At 37.2% G+C, this 18,113-nt stretch overlaps 1 protein-coding gene across 3 annotated transcripts in view; it reads left to right on the top strand.

The window, feature by feature from the left end:
- The window catches only part of NEDD4 (NEDD4 E3 ubiquitin protein ligase), a 50,540-nt gene that overhangs the window by 16,529 nt on the left and 15,898 nt on the right, over nucleotides 1-18,113 (top strand). For 2 of the 3 annotated variants that reach the window (XM_085070699.1, XM_085070698.1), the window contains exons 6-11: nucleotides 14,976-15,026; nucleotides 15,837-15,898; nucleotides 16,218-16,320; nucleotides 16,984-17,153; nucleotides 17,670-17,787; nucleotides 17,922-18,089. In XM_085070699.1, the coding sequence (XP_084926825.1) occupies nucleotides 14,976-15,026; nucleotides 15,837-15,898; nucleotides 16,218-16,320; nucleotides 16,984-17,153; nucleotides 17,670-17,787; nucleotides 17,922-18,089 (672 nt within the window). Of the gene's footprint in view, nucleotides 1-1,162; nucleotides 3,114-14,975; nucleotides 15,027-15,836; nucleotides 15,899-16,217; nucleotides 16,321-16,983; nucleotides 17,154-17,669; nucleotides 17,788-17,921; nucleotides 18,090-18,113 lie in introns of those variants that run through there. The other variant, XM_085070697.1, reaches the window with a different exon arrangement.

Raw genomic sequence — 18,113 nt, 5'->3', positions numbered from 1 at the left:
TGATTCTTGGCTCTTTTTTGGGAAGGAGGTATAAATGTTAATTTTACTGCCTTCTAGCTTAAAATACAGTAAAGGTTAAATAAATATGAAGCAGAAAAAACTCCTAGTAGTATGACCTATAAAAGTATAAATGGCCTAGTGTTCTCTTCTGTTTGTGCTCTTTCAGCAGCACTAAGTAATTTCATGTTAGAGCAGTAGCATTCAGTACTGCATCATATATGGCTTATGTATTCAAAAGTATGTTCATAGCCAAAAGTTGGTGTTTTTCAAAAGAAAACCCACAACAAAAAAATCCCACTTAACAGTAAGACTCAAGGTTGTCTTTTGTCAAAAGTCCCACTAGGTGCCAGCAAAGGACCTCTTCAGATTATATGAGCCAGTGAAACATTTTGTAGGAATTCTCAATCCTGTTAATCTTGGAAGAACTGACAGTATATTAACTTCTTGACATGCTGATAATTCTATTTAAAAAATGAAAAATTAAAAAAAAGTACTAATTAGTCATGAATGTATGAGGCAGTTTGTGTATAATTATACAGGTTAGCTTTCTCCTGTAATTGTGTTTGGTAATGCTGTTTATCTTTGTGCATACTTAGCTCAGTGTTCTAAAGTTTGTGTAGCTGGTCATATATCTGCAAATCATATTGAACTCTAATGAATGTCTCCTTACTGTGGACTTTCAGCAAACAAGACGAGGTAGTTTCATTTGTAAGAATAATTTTGTTTCTTTCTACCATTAACAGCTGTAGTTAGAAAAGGTCAAACTAGAAATAAAAATAAATGCCAAATTATTAACCAGAAGAACTTTTTTTGGCTCCTTTTCACTTGCACCTCATTTAAAATTACGAATTAATAAACAGGAGAGGCTTCTACTATGTGCAGATCTTTAGAAAGTATGATTGCTTAGCAGCATGTGGATTGCAAGATAATGCCAGATTTCTTTCAAGTTTTATTTAAATAGTGCAGAAAAACATTTTCTTAAGGGAGAGGAGGCTTATTTCACTAGTTTATGCATAATTCAGACCTCAGCAGTTTGCTAGCATGGTTACTATTTGGAAATTCAATCCTGGACTTGATACTCAATTATATGGGACTTCATTCCTACCAACTTCCTGTAATTCTAAACCTATGGGTAAAAATATTAGTAGTCATACGCTGCTGCGGAAAGTACGGACACATTGACTCAGCTCGTGCAGCCGCAGCAGGCGTTGCTGTTTGAAACTTGCAAGTTCTGGAAGACTATTCTTGCATTCATTTATGCAAATTACAGAAGGTATAATTGAAACAAGGTCAGTAGTGTTTGCCAGTGTGTTGCAGCTGAGGTCCTTGGAACATAAGTGCTTTTTAAATGAAGGCTTTCTGACTGCAAGCAATCAACGAAGGTCCAGAAACTACAGTTCAAGGAATGGCTGACTTATTTCAAGAGGTACTTTTTTTTTTTTTTAAATGCTAGTATCTTGTAGAAATTAGGACAAAGACTGCAACTTTTATGGGCTTTCACTGTTGTGACGTATTAGCTCTGGGTTCTGTGCAGCTGCCTGTAGCCTTTCTGCTGAAGGATCTTTGTGGGTTTCATTTGCTAACATGCGTGGAAATGAGAACAAATGGCACGACGGTTAAGATTGCATTTTGCTACCCAAAGAAGCAACACAGATCCATTATCAGAAACCTCTGAAAATGTTTTGGATAGTAATAATTGTATGTACTTCAAAAAATCGCAGAATTCTGCACCTAGTGTTACACAAGTGAAACTAACTCCGAGACAAGCTGCTTATGCACCTGTAGTGCAACAAGTAGTTAATAAAGACATAACCACAGCTATTTCTTCATTGCAAATAAAAAAGAGCAGTTCACTGCACATTTCCCTGCAGTCTAGAAAGCAGAGTGGATGTGCTCGGTTTGGTGATGCCGTAGCTGCCGGTGAAGACACTTCATTCATTGGTATTGGTAGTGAAGGGAGTTGTTGCACTGGACCTGTGGCTGATCATCGATCTAATGATAGCCTTCTGAGCAATGCTGCTCTGGGCAAAGGCAGCCTCAGCAGCATTGCAGCAAGTGACAGTGGCTCGTTCAGCAGTGCTGGCAGTGACTATGGATCATGTGCAAGTACCACAAGTGATGGAGGTTCGTATAGTAACAGTGTCATCAGTGACAGTGGCAGTGGCACTCTTTGGACAAGTGACAGTACTTTCTGTAGTAGTGTTGCACATGGTGACTCTCCGTATAGAAACACTGCAAACAAATGTCATCCTTCCAGGAGCAACTCATCTCAGGAAACGCTTTATAGAAGTAATACTACTTTTGACCAAGATGCTTTGTCAGTGAGGAAGAAAACTAAAATTCCATTGCGACGTTGTTCATCACTGGTTATTTTTCCTAGGAGTCCTTCCAGTACTCCTCCAGCTTCTCCAGTAAGCTCAGGGCAACTACCACATAGAGGCACCTATCAAACATCTCATAAACTAATTATTTCTCCTAGCGAGCTGGCACAAAAAGATCAAACCATTTCCAAGGGATTCCTTTCAACAGCAGTCAATGGACTTAGACTGTCTAAAGCAGTTTGCTCTGCTGGTGAAGTGAGAGACATCCGACCGCTTTATTTGAATACATCATTACAGGACAAAAGTCAAAGTTTGAATGGTCCTCAGCAGGCAACTTGTGAAGAAGTACCTGATGGCTTCTCTTGTGTTTCAGTTCATCTCAGTCAAAGAACATTTGCATCAAGCAGTGAAATGGTTAATGGCTCTTGCAGTCCAGAATTAAATCTGAACTCTGGTGCAAAATACCCTCATTTAAAACTGGAACGTAGCACATCTGCATGTCTGCCCTCAAAAACAGGTTCAGAATATCAGATTAATATAAATGAACTAGAAAGACCAAATGCACAGATGAGCAAAACTCACCACGTTTTGCAAAGAAGTGTTTCCTTCGAAGGATCACGTCAAAAAGTTTCTTGCTGCTTATCCAGCCTTAAATACAAGTGTCATAGTGCAAGGACGTCTCAGTTGCACATACAGTTCAAAGCTGGGAATGAAGGAAAAACAACTGGTGTTAAGAAAAGATATGGAGCCTCCAGAAGGGAAATGTCTAGCACTTTGTGGAGGCCCCATAAGGTGAGTGTTGTGGTTCATACAAAAATATGATGGTATTTTACAGTTGAAATTTAGCTGGAAAATAGTAAGTTTGCAACCAAGACTTGAGTGCAGTGATTTCAGAGTTTGCTAATGGTGTCAAATTGTCACCATTAGGAAGGTAATTTTTTTATTATCTGTAACATTTGGGTTTTAGATTAATTTCTTAGGAAATGGTACATACAGTAGCATAGGTGAATAGGTCTTGCAGTGAGATACCTGTATTTAATATATTTTGAACAACAGTTTGCTGTTTACATTAACTTAGAGGGATTTTCTTGTCTAGTTATCTAGACATGGGAGTCATTTAAACTTCACATTAAATTTTGTAGTTTTGAACAGCTAACTTTGCAGTAAATTAATAGTAATTACTGAAGTTTGCATATAAAATGGGTAAAAATGAGTGGTCTTTTAGGTTTATCTCAGATAGTCTCTATTTTGCAGAACAGTTTGCTGTATGTTGAATTAAAGATAAGTAATATTTGAGCAGGGAAACTTTAAATACCATTTGTTTCTGTATACACCCTGAACCACAGGAATTTTCAGAGTTTCCTCTCCCTCTTTTTTTTCCTCCTTCCAACTACTATTTCAGCCTGAGCGGTGCAGTGTAACTTAATACCTCTCCTAACAACATTGCTGTTCAGATTATAGTACTTGCATCTAGAAGGCTTATGTTTAATATATATATTTTTTGTAATGAAATTCATGTCCAGCTAAACTGCAGAGGTGTTTATCCTTGTTAACTCTTGAGGCAGTTAACAAAGCATAGGCCACATGAAAGGTGGATTTTAAGATTTTTTAAAATAACATTGTAAGCACTTAAATTTTCTGGATATTTTTAATTCTGAATGCTGATGGAAGTGCAACAATTGACAATTACTAAAATTGTTTTAAGAACTCATTCTCTATGATTTGATGCTACTACCATATGACTAACATGGCTGTTTAAACAAAGGGCTTTTTGCCAAAGATCTTATAATTAAGACAATTCCTTTCTAAACTAGTAAGACAGTTACCTTGGAGATATTAGCCTGAAATTTTTAGTCTTTTGTTGCCCTTAGAGCAGTGCCTGATAAGTCTACATTTTTTGACTTCTTCAGAGTTTTTGGTTAGAGTTTGAAGAAAAATGCTCTTTCCTTCTTGGGAAACTGTGATTTATGATTAAGCTTCTTTATAAAACTCATAGTGGATCACAGGTAATCACTATATGTAAGTGTATATATTTTCTGGTGATTCTTCTTCCTGAAATCACGCTGTTAAGTGAGGGGTAAAATCCACAACAAGCACAAACAGATTGGCACATATTAAGTAGTTTAGATCTAGTTATTCTGAATGTATATTGTGTGAAAAATGTTGAATCATACACTTAAGTGCCTTTCTCATCAACTTGCACCGGTGGCCTTTGTGTTTAATGGGAGCTGAGACTCTTGGCTAATATTTCCAGAAAACCTCCTAGGACACTGGACTGGCAAGAGTTTGTTTCAGTTCCCAGGAGCAGTGTTTGCAGTGGATTGACACAAACACCAGGTACAGGAGCCTTTCAGTCCTTAAATGGCTTTTTTCAGTTTTTACGTAAAACTGGTAAATATGTAAATAATCTATAAAATAAGTTTTTTAAAAATGTGAGAGCTTCTCCCACTAAACCAAGCAAAAACCACAGCTGACTTTAGAGCAGTTCAGCAATTCACTGGAATAAAATAGATAAATACCATTGTATTTGCTACTAGTCTTTGTGACCAATATAACAGATTCTAGGGCAATTATTTAATTACATAGTCCAGTTAATTATCATGGTGTATTGTGACTCATTTAAAAATAAACAGCTCCCAAAATATTTCTTTTGACTCCAGTTAGTCTGGCCTAGTATATTGATATGCTGAGTCTGGGTTCAAATTTAACAAGTTGATACTGGAGTAGCATTTAGTAATGTCAGCTATCTGTGCAGAGCAGTCATGAAATCAAATCAGTGCTGTGGTCAGAGACTCCAGAGGCTGAAGCAGTGAAAGGTCTATGCATTCTTTTCTTTCGTGCCTTGCTACCAGCCTTCAGCCACCTTGGATCACATTTCCTGCTTTCCATAATCAACAGCTTGTTAAAGGCTGACTAAAAAAAAAAAAAAAAAATCATGACACCATTTCTATGACAACTGGCCTTGGATTATTTTTAATTAAGTTGCAAAATGGGTAATGGTGCTGGCCAGTGTTCTGCTGCTGGTTTTTACTGGAAACCTATTGAACAGGTTCTGTAGTAGATACTGGAATTTCATATATGAAGCAGGAGGAAGAAGTAGTTCATGGTTACAGCATTGAAAGCTGTCGTTGACTATATATTTCTGGTTTAATGTTTTCTTGTTGATTTTGGTTTGGTTTTTTTTTAGTGCATCTCTCTCTGCTTAGGGTAGAAATGAAAGCATTTTTACATCATAGGTGTGGATTGGGAGGGTGGGAGTGAGTAAGGAACAGGTTACTTGTTGTCGTACATACATTAACAAGAGGTACATAGGAAGGCAGAAGCAGTGAATACAGTTCCAGTTCTTGTAGAAAATAAACAGATTTCTAAAAAAATGAAAGCTCTGTTAATCTCTTCCACAAGTATAATACCATGTTGACATCTCTGTTGACATTAGCTGTTCCTTTCCTGTCAGTATCACTCTCTATTATATAATGTGAATATTGTAAATATACTTGCAAATCTGTTTCAGCAGCTGTATACCTTTAAAATAATTTCTTATACAATTAAGGGAATCAATTGTGTTATAGTCCTTTTGTTTACAAGTAATTTTGCTCGAGTTTGTCTCTAGTTACTGAAATTACCTGTTTTGAAGCAAAAAAACCCCTAACTTCAGAGATGGTGTAAAATAACCAAAATGTTTTTCTACTGTCAGATTCATGTAAGGAAACTTCTTAGTTGGAACTCTTGAGATTTTTTTTCACCAAACTCTGGAACTTTGCATTCATGAAAGGAGATGCTGTTTGAATCTTCCTGTACTACATTTAAATTTAGTAAAACAGTAATTTGAGGGGGCTGTGTGTGAGGATTTCTCTCTTGAATAACTTCCCAGCTGATCTGAACATGCTGAGGGGACCAGAACCTGTGTCTGGAAGATTGTGATTCCCTTGATAAATGCTGCTACACAAATTAGTTCTGAATAGTCTGAGGTTATCTTCTCTCTTGCATCCTCCTTAGGCGTAGAGATTCTGTCACAGCAAAACTCCCTCTCAGAAAATAGTGATCCAGCCAGGGAGGAGTGCCAAGAGGAGAGAAGGACAGCTGTGGCTTAGCTCCAGCTTTGCATATGGAGCAAAGGGGCTGCGTGTGTATGAGTGTCCCAAATCTGTGTGAGGAAGAGAGGTGGAAAAGGGACAGCAAAAGCAGAAGCTTATGGAGCTGATACGAGGCAAAGCACAAATTGGAGTCACTCTATGCTCCTGTGCTATGGTAACCTCATAATCTAGTAACTTTCCTGTTGTTCAGTGTTGCGTATCTTGAAGGATCACATTACAGGACCGTGTCTGGTGCACTGCTGTGTCATGGTCTGTCCGTTCAGTCAGGGAGAGTTGGGGTTGAAAGAAGGTGATGTCTTTCTGAGCAATCACAGGTATCACTACTTAAATCACAGAAGAGTATATGTGTTGTGTCTCAGACAAATTTTAGAAGTTGAAGTATAGACGAGTCCATTAAAGGGAAGACAGTGGAAACTGTAAATCACAATAATGAACAATTTATAATCAGTTGTAGGTGATTTCCTGCTTCTGTCCTTTAAGTAACAATGACCTGTAGTGCTTTAATAGTTGGTACTAATTTATTCTATGTTTCGTCTTGCTTAAATGCAAGTTTTGTTATTTTTCTCTGCCTTTCTTCATGCTTTAGCTTTTGATTAGCAATCCTTCTTCAGGGGGAGAAAAAGACGGCACACAAAAAATGGGATAAATCTTACAGCCTGACTATGAATGGTTGCTATGTGGATGCATTAGCAAAGGAAGTAATCAAATAATATTACTTGGTAATAGCTTGATTCCTGAAGTTTTTAATTGTCAGGTTTAGCAGGTTGTATTTGGCAACAATGAACCATAGGTAACTTCCAGAATATGACCATCCTGTAAGGAAGCTGATACTTGAATATACCAGTATATCAAAGCTCTAGCACTTTGTAGTCCTCAGCAAACATTGTATGTACATATTAAGGAGAAGTTTTATTTGATTGTGCTCTGCAGAGATTATGATTAGCCTAATTCTGTTTATAGTCTGCAGCTGAACAGAGTTTGGGCAGGTTTCTCATGCCAAAAAAAAAGGGGAAACTAAAACTGCAAAACCATGCAGAGCAGGCCTCCTGAAACAGCTTATGTAAATGTGTAATTATCCAGCCTGAAGGGTGATTCATGTCCTTTTAATCTACCATGAGAGAGTGGGAAGCGTTGATGCTGTGGCTTCTTTAATGTTCCCACAAGCTATGGTTATTCTGTTTTTTAAGACTTGGTATACCTACAAGAATGTACTAAAGTAAAACTTGTTCACAAGGCAAGCTGGAGACATTCTTCCTTTACTCCTCACTAGCCAAAGAACTTGCAGGCTTGCAAGTCAGTTCTCAGATACTAGATCATGATCATTGCTTTAATTTTAATTTTTTTTTTTCCAAATAGACAATTTGAAAATGAGATTTGAAAAATGCCGTGTATTGTACACATGAAAAGCAGCTAATGATGAACCCGTGGTGATGGACTCCTATACTGGTCAGGAAATATTTTATGTCATGAGGAAAGACTCCCTGAAAATGTCAGCTCACATCTTGTTGACAGTTTAAAGGCAAATGAAAGGTTAGGATTTATTAGGAAAGGAATAAACTAAGAAAACTTAAACCACCATTAGGGAATTGTACAAATCCACATAGGTGCATGGCATGCATATTTCTGGTCATCGTTTTTCGGGAAGCATGTATAACAGAACTAAAAAAAGAACGGTTGCAAGATTGAAGTAAGTTTTATGTGCTTAGACATATCTACTTAGACACTGAGTAGACTAGGGGATTTTCTGCTTTGGGGGAAACAAGCTGTATAGAGGGAGGTTATAAAGCTGAAGTGTAGGGCAGGTGAATTTGAACAGTTTCCATTCCACTTTTTTAAAAAAAAAAAGTTTTTTGTGTTTGCTGAGCTCCCTGTCTCAAGATCTGCATATCAAAAGTAGAAACAGATTATAAGAAGTTAGCTAAGTTGAAGAAAGGTGCATCAAAGGATATTACATTCTCAATATGTATTTTAACGTCAGGATCAAGAGGTCTATAAGCACTTACTCATTAGAACCCAGGGGTTATATCAAAGGAAGTACTGTTCTTAATTGCCACTATTACTATGCCTTAAGCATCTGCTCTTGGCCATTACATGGAAAGGATACAAGGGTAGGCAGAGTGTTAATCTGACCCCCAGGCTCTCTGGTGCCTGCTCAGTCCTTGCAGCCACAGAGGATCAAGTGGTAGAAATGCTGTCCCCTCACCCTTGGCAGAGGGATCTTCTGTGTGCTAACACGTGTTTTCTCATCTTCCAGAAGTGGATGAATTTCACAGATTGAGCAAGTAAGCAAAACTGAGTGGCCTTTTCAGTCAAGCCATTTGCTTATGACTTTCACCCTTGCCTGAAGGGGACTGCCCTGCATTTCTGTTAAGTGTCTCTGTTTCAAGTGAACTTTTTTCCTTACTCCCTGTGACAAACAGAACATGCTGATTTGGGAATGCAGCCAGCAAAATGTTTGTAGCTCATTGCAGTGTTAGTTTATGGATCTATAATCATCTCTGTTTCAAGAGAGTGCATCATTCTTTTTTTCTGTCATGATAGTTTACAATAAACTGAAAAGTCTACAGATAGATGCAATTATTGTTTGAGACCTTGGGCTGCTTATCAAGTGTAACACAAGCAAACAGAATTTAAGAAGGACATCAGCAAGTTCCTGGCTGAAATTACATACAAACTTGAATTGGAGTCATTGAAGTTAGGGTGTATTAAAATGCAAATGAGATACTACAGCTACTCAGTAAGGGGAATGTGGGAAGAAACACAGAACTGGATTCTTTCAGACCTAGATGACTTCTGTGGCAATCATTGATTTTCCTAGCATAAGGGAGATGGTCTGTTTGGTAACGTGAAAGCACAAGGGCTTTTTGAAGGAAAAGGAATTCCAGAATTTATTGTGAACGTTACTTGTTTTTCAATAGAGTTTCTACATTAGCCGGTTATTCTACTAATCATTGTTTCTGTTAAGTTCTATTTGGGACAAATATTTAGCTTATAAATGAGAAATCTAAAGTGGTTAACATATGGCAAATTATAGGCTAGTAAAACCGTGTCTGAGGTGGGAACTGTAATGTAACTTTAGTAGTTACATTGAGTTGTTGTTGACTTTGTCTGAAATAAATTGTAATACTGTTTTGTTGGAAAAGTAATTGTAGTTTGTTTGTGTTGTAGTCACCTCATGTCATTAGAAATTGAGACTTCCAAGGTCAGTTCATGCAGACTGGTTTTGGACAGGTGGGATTTATAGCTTGAACATAGCAGAGCTTAAGACAAACGAAACCACTGAGTTCTGCTCTAGCCAGGTCATGGGTCTGCCTTTGTGCCTGGCAACAGGAGATCTAGGCTTGGAGCTGGGAGAGGTCAATAGGTGGGGTTTGAGACTCCTGTTGAGCAGTGGCTCAGGACTAATGCTGAGTGTGGGAGAGCATGGAAAACTGCAGTGTGGCTGGCAGTGGCCACTAACTGTGTGCTGGTGCAAGGGCACAGGGAAGTCCTGAGTTAGTGTGGATGCTGCATTTGGATCAACAGTAGACTTAAGGATGCTGTTGAAAACTGATGGACTGACTTTAGAGCAGAGTGAGGTCATGCAGCCTGCATCCAGCCCTGCTCTAAGCTTGTTCTCTTAGATGTGGCCAGGTATCTGTGCAGCCCTGGCCAACTCATTTCATTTAGGGCCGAAAAGCAACTTCCAGGTTCAACCTGACTTTGTGTCTCTGTGCGATGCTGTACTGGACCAAGTGAACTTTACAGGAGTGAGACCATCATGCTCCAGTTATCTGTCCCCATTTGGGAGAAAAGTAGTTTGCCCTTTTTTAAAATTCTATTTCTTCCTTCTTGCTCTGAAAAGCAAGAAGTTGACTGACTGTATCAAGTCCTTCAGCTGAATGTGTTAATTAGTCAGTGTGGTAAACATCTGCAATATCTTGTTTATCCGTTGTTATTTCTGGGAGCAAATGACACATGCACTTTTAACATTTGATAGAGTTTTTAATTTTTGGGTTTTAAGCTTTATAGTGTTAAATGGTGATGGTAAAAGTGCACCTGGAATTGTTACTATGAGAGTTTGTTTTTCGAGCTTTATTTGATGTCTTAAGATTTGGAAGACAGAAAAGCTTTCACAAATAGATGCCAAAGTTTTATGTTTTTATACTATTATAAAGCTAACTGACTTGATGTCAGGAATGACTTGTTGAAATAATACCTAATTAAATATTTGGTACTATTTTCTGAATTTTTTGGTATGAGTATTGGCAAATTTAGCACAGGAGGACAAGTCTGGATTGGCTTTTGACTTTTCATAAAATGTAATACCTCTGCTTTTTATATGGTAGCTTGTTTGGCACATCTATACATCCCACCAAAGGAACTCAAAGTGTCCTGATGAATAAAATCAATGTGTTAATAATGTGACGTTCTCTGTTTATGTTGTGCTGAAATATGCTTTGGTTATATTAGGCAACTTGCCTTCCTGTGGCCTGTATTAAAAAAAAAGTTATCTTAAATTGCATTGTTAATGAACTTTTAAGGAGAAGTTCTCAAAGTATCATATATTGAATGGACTAATATATGAATGTAGCTGTAAAAGTGCTGTAAGCTAAATATGAGCTTTTAAGGAAGCTGTAAGATTTTGGTACCATATAAAATGTGTAGGCTATAAATGGAGAAACAGATGACACTTTTGCTCTGGTCTTTAGATAAGCAGTTGTCTGAAAATATCTTTGGAAGTGAGAGAGAATTAGTGCAAACAACCTCAGTGTCATTTCTAAATGCTGTGTGTTTAGCAGATGGTAGAACTGCTGAGGCATGTTGTGCTGACACCTTGCTGTTGAAACAGCCAGCAGGGCTGAATGTCCTGCAGGAACATATGTTGTGTAATAACCCTTGATCTAACAGTATGTATTCTCCCTATTTTGAAAATGCTGATAGGGTCTTATATCTCTGTACCATAGATGCCAGCTCAAATGAAATGCCTACGTGTCATTAAAAAAAAAAATCTCACCATCTACTGGTCCCCCTTAAAAATACAGGAGACTGGAACTGTAATGAATTTCATGCAACCAAGTATTTATTGCTTTGCAAGACAGAGAAAACATTACTTGTGGAATCCGTGAATTTTGTACAATCTTAATGTCATTATTGAATTTTGTTTTTTTGAAACTGTTACTTTCCTGTGATGAATAGCATATGCTGGCAGTGTTTTATGGAAGAAAAAAAGCTCACTTTTCTCAATTTAGAGTTTAAGAGAACCAAATAATACACTCAGCGCAGCATGAAAAGAAAAATACTTGAAGTTGCTAGTGTAGCTCGGGAAAGTTTTTTTATTCTCATCAAGCTTGTAACTAATGTTGATGTTTGGGTGTTTAAGCAAGAAGAATGTTGGTTTTATAAGGCATCTATTGAGCTCTTGTTTTCTTAAGCAGCGATAGTCCAGATCACTGTTTGTTTTCTCAATTTGAATTGATACTTATGTTCCCTCCAATAAAAGCTGTATGCTTTCTTGTTTTGCCATGCAGCTGTAGATTTCTGTGCAGAAACCAACCTGTGCACAACTAGCTGCCTGTTCAGCCAGAAAAAGACTGGGAGTATGCTGGATTCTAATTCATGCACTAATACCACTAAACATTTGTCACAAAAACTAGTAGAGAAAATACTTGTTATTTCAACACACTGGTCTTATGCAAGATCTGTTTCAAAAGGCTGTGTGGTGAATACAGCAATTAAGAAAGGCATTAAATTCAGTTATCTGTTTTCAAACCTGATAAATGATGGTTTATGTTCTCAGTACTGCTGTTAAACATGGGTCAGTCAGATAAGCATGCCTGTTTAAAATCTAAGTCAATTTCTGAAGGTAATTGCTGAAAGTCCAAAGCCTTAACTGTTAAAACCTATTAAGGATATATTCATAAAACAGATGAAAATGAGTTTTGAACAGAATTACTTTCTTTTGGTGCTTTTCTTTAAATGCTTTGGCATTGCACTGGAGTTCTTTAAATGTATTGTGTACAGCAGCTGTCTGTCCTCACCTGTTTTTAATAACTTTCTATAGACTAAACCAGTGAATCAGTAAAATACAAGGCCTCTCTGTTAGTGCAGTATATCATTAATTGAGGTTTGTGCACTTACGGTTTGGCAAGCAGAAAGTTTGAATTCTCTGGCTGTTAAGAAATTAGAAGCTGACAAGAACAACTGACCCACTTGTGTGTGTTGCCTGCTCTCATGAAACAGAGATCCAAACAGTTTCAGCTCCACTGGCATTTAGTTGTTCATGTGTGTGATGTCTGTTGCGAAGCTGCTTTGGCACCTCTTCGAAGGCAGTTAGTCAGCTTGTCAGAGTGGGGCACATTGCTGGAGATCATTCCTGCTCTCTGATTTATGTGTTAGTTGTTTGGAGGTCAACAAAAATCTCCACTGAGGGTTTTGCTTTCTAGCTGGAGGAGAAAGTACTGTTAGAGTTGGTTATTGAGGCTAACTCTGCTAAAAATAGCAGGAAGGCAGCAGAATAATAAATTGAATAACAGGAGCCTGTACTCACATTGTGCTGGTAACAAACACAATGTTCTGAGGTTTTCTAAAATAGAGCAAACTTTTGTCCCACATTCCAATAATTTATTTGGAAGGCATGTTCCACTTGAGGATTGCCAAGAACTTTACAAATACTAAGCCTTTTAACATATCTAAGGTATGTGCTGTGCCATTTTAAAAAGAACCTCATAGGCAAAAATGATAGCTATTTTTTTCCAGAAACCTGTGGTCTGTAATAGCACAGAAAGTTTTCCTTCAATAGTTCAGGGAAGCCTCTGACTCTTCAGGTGTGAAACCTGTTGTAGCTTTCTATCTCAAATGAGTATATAGACTAAAAGGGTGGGTATGTAATACATATTTTCACTTCTGTCCTCTTCAGATCTGAATGTGACCTCCACGCTGCAAACTGAATTTGAAGTGACATATGTAAATTTCTAGCATTTTATCACCTATGACAAACTCTGTGATCTAGTTGTGCCTTTTGCAGGTGTAAAAATTAGAGGCACATGTGAGACACTGATTCTCCATATACACGTATGATTTAAAGATTAAATGGATGAACTAAGGACAACAGAGCTAAGGGTAAAAGAATTATTAAGGCAAAAATAACTGCTTCAAGAAATACCTGTACTTCAATGCCAGAGGGAACAAGAAATAGATAGAATTGGACTGGAGTTTCAATATGGTAAAAGATTTCCAGTTGAAAGCTAATATAAGTTTTCCAGAAGAAAGTTGAAACACGTGGTTTTGCCCTGAGGTGAAGGGAATAGATGTCATCAAGATGCAGAGCCTTGTGGTGAGAAGTTCTATGGACAAACACCATTAAAGTTTTGGGGTGATGAGTTTGAGTAAAAGCTTGTGGTACACCAACAGATTTAGGAAAGAATAGGCACCCAATCTTTTGTTAGCTAGAAAAATCAGGAAGCCTAGAATTTCAGAGAATGCACAAGCCACACTTGAAGACTTTTACAGCTCCTTACTCAGTCTGTGCAAGGAAGTGTAGTCTTGTTACAATGTGGCTTTTTTTTTTTTCAAAAAGCCATAAGCTCATAATAACATACCTTCAAAAAATTTCATGCCTGAGTTTATTACACAGGCACTGCCATTTCTTCATGTTAAATGACCTTTATTATACATTTTTCTGCTTTTGTGGAGGTTTGCAAGGGTTTTCAAATCACAAATTAATTCGAAGCAACTTGGCACATGTTCCAGTAATCCAGCAAGAAGTCAAGTACTGCTGGTAGGGATTATTGGTGAATACTGAAATTACCCATGTAGATTACTGAAATTGCAATTTCTTTGGCAAGCAAAAATCCCTGATCGAAAGTCAGGTGTGCAGTGATACAGTGTATTTTCAGTGCCTGCCCTGATCTGACAGCTGCTGCATTCATAGTCTGGTCCTAGTTGGACAGTCCAGACATCCAAGTCACAGCAAAATCTTTCAGGCAGAAGTTGTTAAAACTAAACTCTGCAATATGTGTAAACAAAAGGTATTTTTTCATAGTTCTAACATTTTCATGCCAAGCTTAGGACCCCTGGAATTGCTGGAACTTCCAAAGCACTTACAACTGATCAAACTTACTTTTGCTTCATGTTATATTTGACAGTAGCTGTATTATTTGGAAAAGAAAAGATTGTTTTTACATGCCTATTTTAAATAGCTGCCTAGGTTCATGGAAATTGTTGGGTGCTCCTGGGAGGAGGCTCCTTTAGGACTGTTTCTACTGAGGATGCTGACAATCTCAGTCCTGATGCTGAACAACTCCCCTGTTTGATTAACATTAGTCTATATAATTTAGTAAGCAGTCTAAATCTCCACCTCCAGCTCCCTCAAACTTCATTTTGAGGAAGGCAGAACTGTCCAAGACTGAGTGCTGGGTCAATCGGAACTTGTTCTGTACAGAACAAGTTATTGGCTATAATTTAAAAGTACCTTCAGGTTTGTAGCAAGCATTGCTGTGCTCTCAGGGCATAGGAACAATGTCTTTAAAACACTTTGCAGCTTTCAACTTTTTGTGGTGTTTGTTTTTGTTTTCTGCAGACTCGAGATGATTTTCTTGGACAAGTGGATATTCCTCTTTATCAGTTACCGGTTTGTATTTTTTATTTGTTTTTAAGACTATGAAAGGAAAAAATATTTCTGTGTGCACTGTATTAGTCATCTTAGGAAGTTAACGTACTGATAATAAAGTGATTAAAATCTCCTGCTCTGTGGGTTCTTAGTTTTATTTTGTGGATCTGTTAGGGGTTTTTCTGTGCTGATATTTAAAAAACAATGTAGGTTACCTTGTTTTTAGATACTGGAGTGCCTTTAGCTTTTTCATAGATTTACAGTCTTTAAGAAGAGATTGTTATTTTCGTTGTGTCTTAAAGTATTTTCTTTAAAGTCTATGTATATTACAGAATGCAAGCATTACAACTGCTCTTGGGAAGGGTTTGCCATGGTTGCTATCCTGTCTTTAAGACAGTTTCTGATAAATCTGTTAGTATCTGCTGATGTTTTAAGATTTCAGAAGAAAATTAAAAAGCTTATTTCTTTCAATGTTCTTGGTGACATGTCTTTAAAACTAATTATGCACTCTGCAAAAGAAATACAAAAACTAGAAAAAATGTGACCAAAGCAACACTAGCTCTATTTCCTACTTACCCTCTTTTGTTTATGTGAAAAAGGAACATAAAAAGCAAGTTTATAGACATTGAAAGCTAATGGTTTTTTCTTGAACCAGAGTATTGGCCTTATTGCTAAGATTAAAGCTGCTATTGCCGTTGCTTTACCTGAGCCTGAAATTTAAGTTTTAAAATGTTATAAGGCCTTCAAAGAAAATAATTGTAAATTTCTGGTAGTTTTCTTTAGTTTCAAGTGCTTGATAAAGATTTTTCTTGAAAAAAATTCTTATTCCAGACAGAAAATCCAAGCATGGAGAGACCATATACATTTAAGGATTTTGTTCTTCATCCAAGAAGGTTAGTAAATACCACATGGAAATTCTAACTTTCATATCTAAACAATGCTCTTATGTAATTAGTTGTAAATACATCAATATTGTCTAAATTTTTCTGTTTCCATCGAAGAACTTTGAGTAGCCATTTCTAAGATATTGATGTTCTACTAAAAAGTTAGCATTGTTTTAAATACTTACTGTATTCTGAAGACTTAATGCCATTATAGAACTTATTCATTGTAGATGATAAAAAGGTGAGTTTGTGGTCCTCTAGCAGTGTTTTTTTTTGCTATTTTATTTTACAAGTGCACAGTAAGATCATTTTATTTTCTCTTCTGCAGCCATAAATCAAGAGTTAAAGGCCACCTTAGATTAAAAATGACATACTTACCTAAAAACAATGGGTCTGAAGAAGAAACCACAGAACAGGCTGAAGAATTAGAGGTGGGAAAAATGTATTTATTCTTGAAAAATGAATGTTAGGAATCACTAAGCTATAAATAGTGTTCTAGAAACAAAGCAGTTGAAAATGATTGCTTGTATCTTGCATACAATTTAAAGTGTTTAAGTTTCTGTTGTAGTTACTGTTTAATGTTGTTTGACCCCAGTCAGACACATCTCTCTGGTTTTAGAGTTTCAGCTCTCTCCAGTAGGGATATTTTGATCTTACCTACTTTATAGATGTAATCTTTCGTAAGGACATCCAATGTAGACTAATGGATTTCTTTTCCAGACTTAACTCTATTCAGCATTATCACCTTTGCTGTAATTAAACTTTGCTGCAAAAGGGTGTGTTCATCTGCCCCATACATTCCCAGCATATGTATGAAATGACAGTATTTAAGTTTTTAATGTATTCTGTGAATGCTCTTTATTTTCCTGGATTTAGTAACTACTGGTACTAATATGTTTAAGAAACTTGAGTTAAAAATAAGATTTCTGCATGCATAATATGTCTTTTTTTCAGAAACAAACACACTAAAACCAGAGTCAAATTTACTGGCTTAAGATGTAATGGAACTACACTTTAAAAGGGGGAGTGGCTTGATAAATTGAGATGTTTTTCAACATCTGTAGTATTAAAGGTAGTTATATTATGTCTCTTAGCCTGGCTGGATTATATTGGACCAACCAGAGGCTGCTAGCCAGCCGCAACAGCAGCAGCAGGAATCTCCTCCACTGCCTGCAGGCTGGGAAGAAAGGCAAGACATCCTCGGCAGGACCTACTATGTCAATCATGAATTCAGAAGAACACAGTGGAAAAGACCAACTGCACAGTACGTCTTTTAGCCTGAAAATTCAAATCTTATATTAGCTAGTGTAGTTCATGCTGGTTACATTGAAAGCAAGGAGAAATAAAAAGTGAACAGCTTGATAATTAGAAGACAGCTATCCTTAGCTTAGCTTTCAAGACCACATGCAGCAGTCACTGGCTAGTAGAAATTGATTGCATTTGGAGAGATAACAACTATAGTAATGGAAAAGAAATAATTTTTCAGTTTTCAGCCTGGTTTTTTTTCCCATCAGGGACTCTGTTAAATGGTCTGCCTTTTTTTTTTTTGTTGTTGTTTTTTTTTTTCCCCTGGAATGCTACCTGGTTCCTCAGCTTACACTTCACATTGACATGAATGCTTATTCATTTTAAACAGTTTGCATTAATTTATATACTCCAGACTGTTTCTTTTTCTTCTGCCAAAATGACTGTGGTGTATGTTTTTGCTGTTAGCCTGGCTTACTGTTGAAAGATAAACTCTGGCTGCTGTTTGCTGACTTCTCCCACTCTGCCTCACCAGGGACAGCGTGGCTGCTGCAGACCTGGGCAGTGTGCAGCTGGAGGCTCAGCACGTGTTCACTCACCGGCGACAGATATCAGAGGATACAGAAAACACAGACAACAGAGATTCCCCCGAGGTAAAAAAAGAGATCTTGAAGTGTTTCTGAAGTGCAATGATTTTTTAATTTGGTCTACTCAAAAAGCTTGTCTTAACTAATTGTAACTTGGAACTACTTTTTAAAATTGTTTTCCCTTTATTTTCATCTTAAAGAGCTGGGAAATTATAACTGAAGATGAGGCAACAATGTATAGCAGTCAGAATGTTCAAATACCTCTCTCGCAGAGTAGTTGTGATATACAGACTCACCTTGCAGAAGAATTGAGTAACAGACTTACTACCTCTGGAAGTTCAGCTGCTGGCCAGTCAACAGCCTATACTGTAAGTTACTTTTCTCATTGTTCT

The sequence above is a fragment of the Lichenostomus cassidix genome, chromosome 10, assembly GCF_008360975.1.
Source record: "Lichenostomus cassidix isolate B80296 chromosome 10, HeHo_3.0, whole genome shotgun sequence".
NCBI lineage: Eukaryota > Metazoa > Chordata > Aves > Passeriformes > Meliphagidae > Lichenostomus > Lichenostomus cassidix.
The sequence above is the reverse complement of the archived record's forward strand: the minus strand, read 5'-3'. Positions and strand labels throughout refer to the sequence as shown.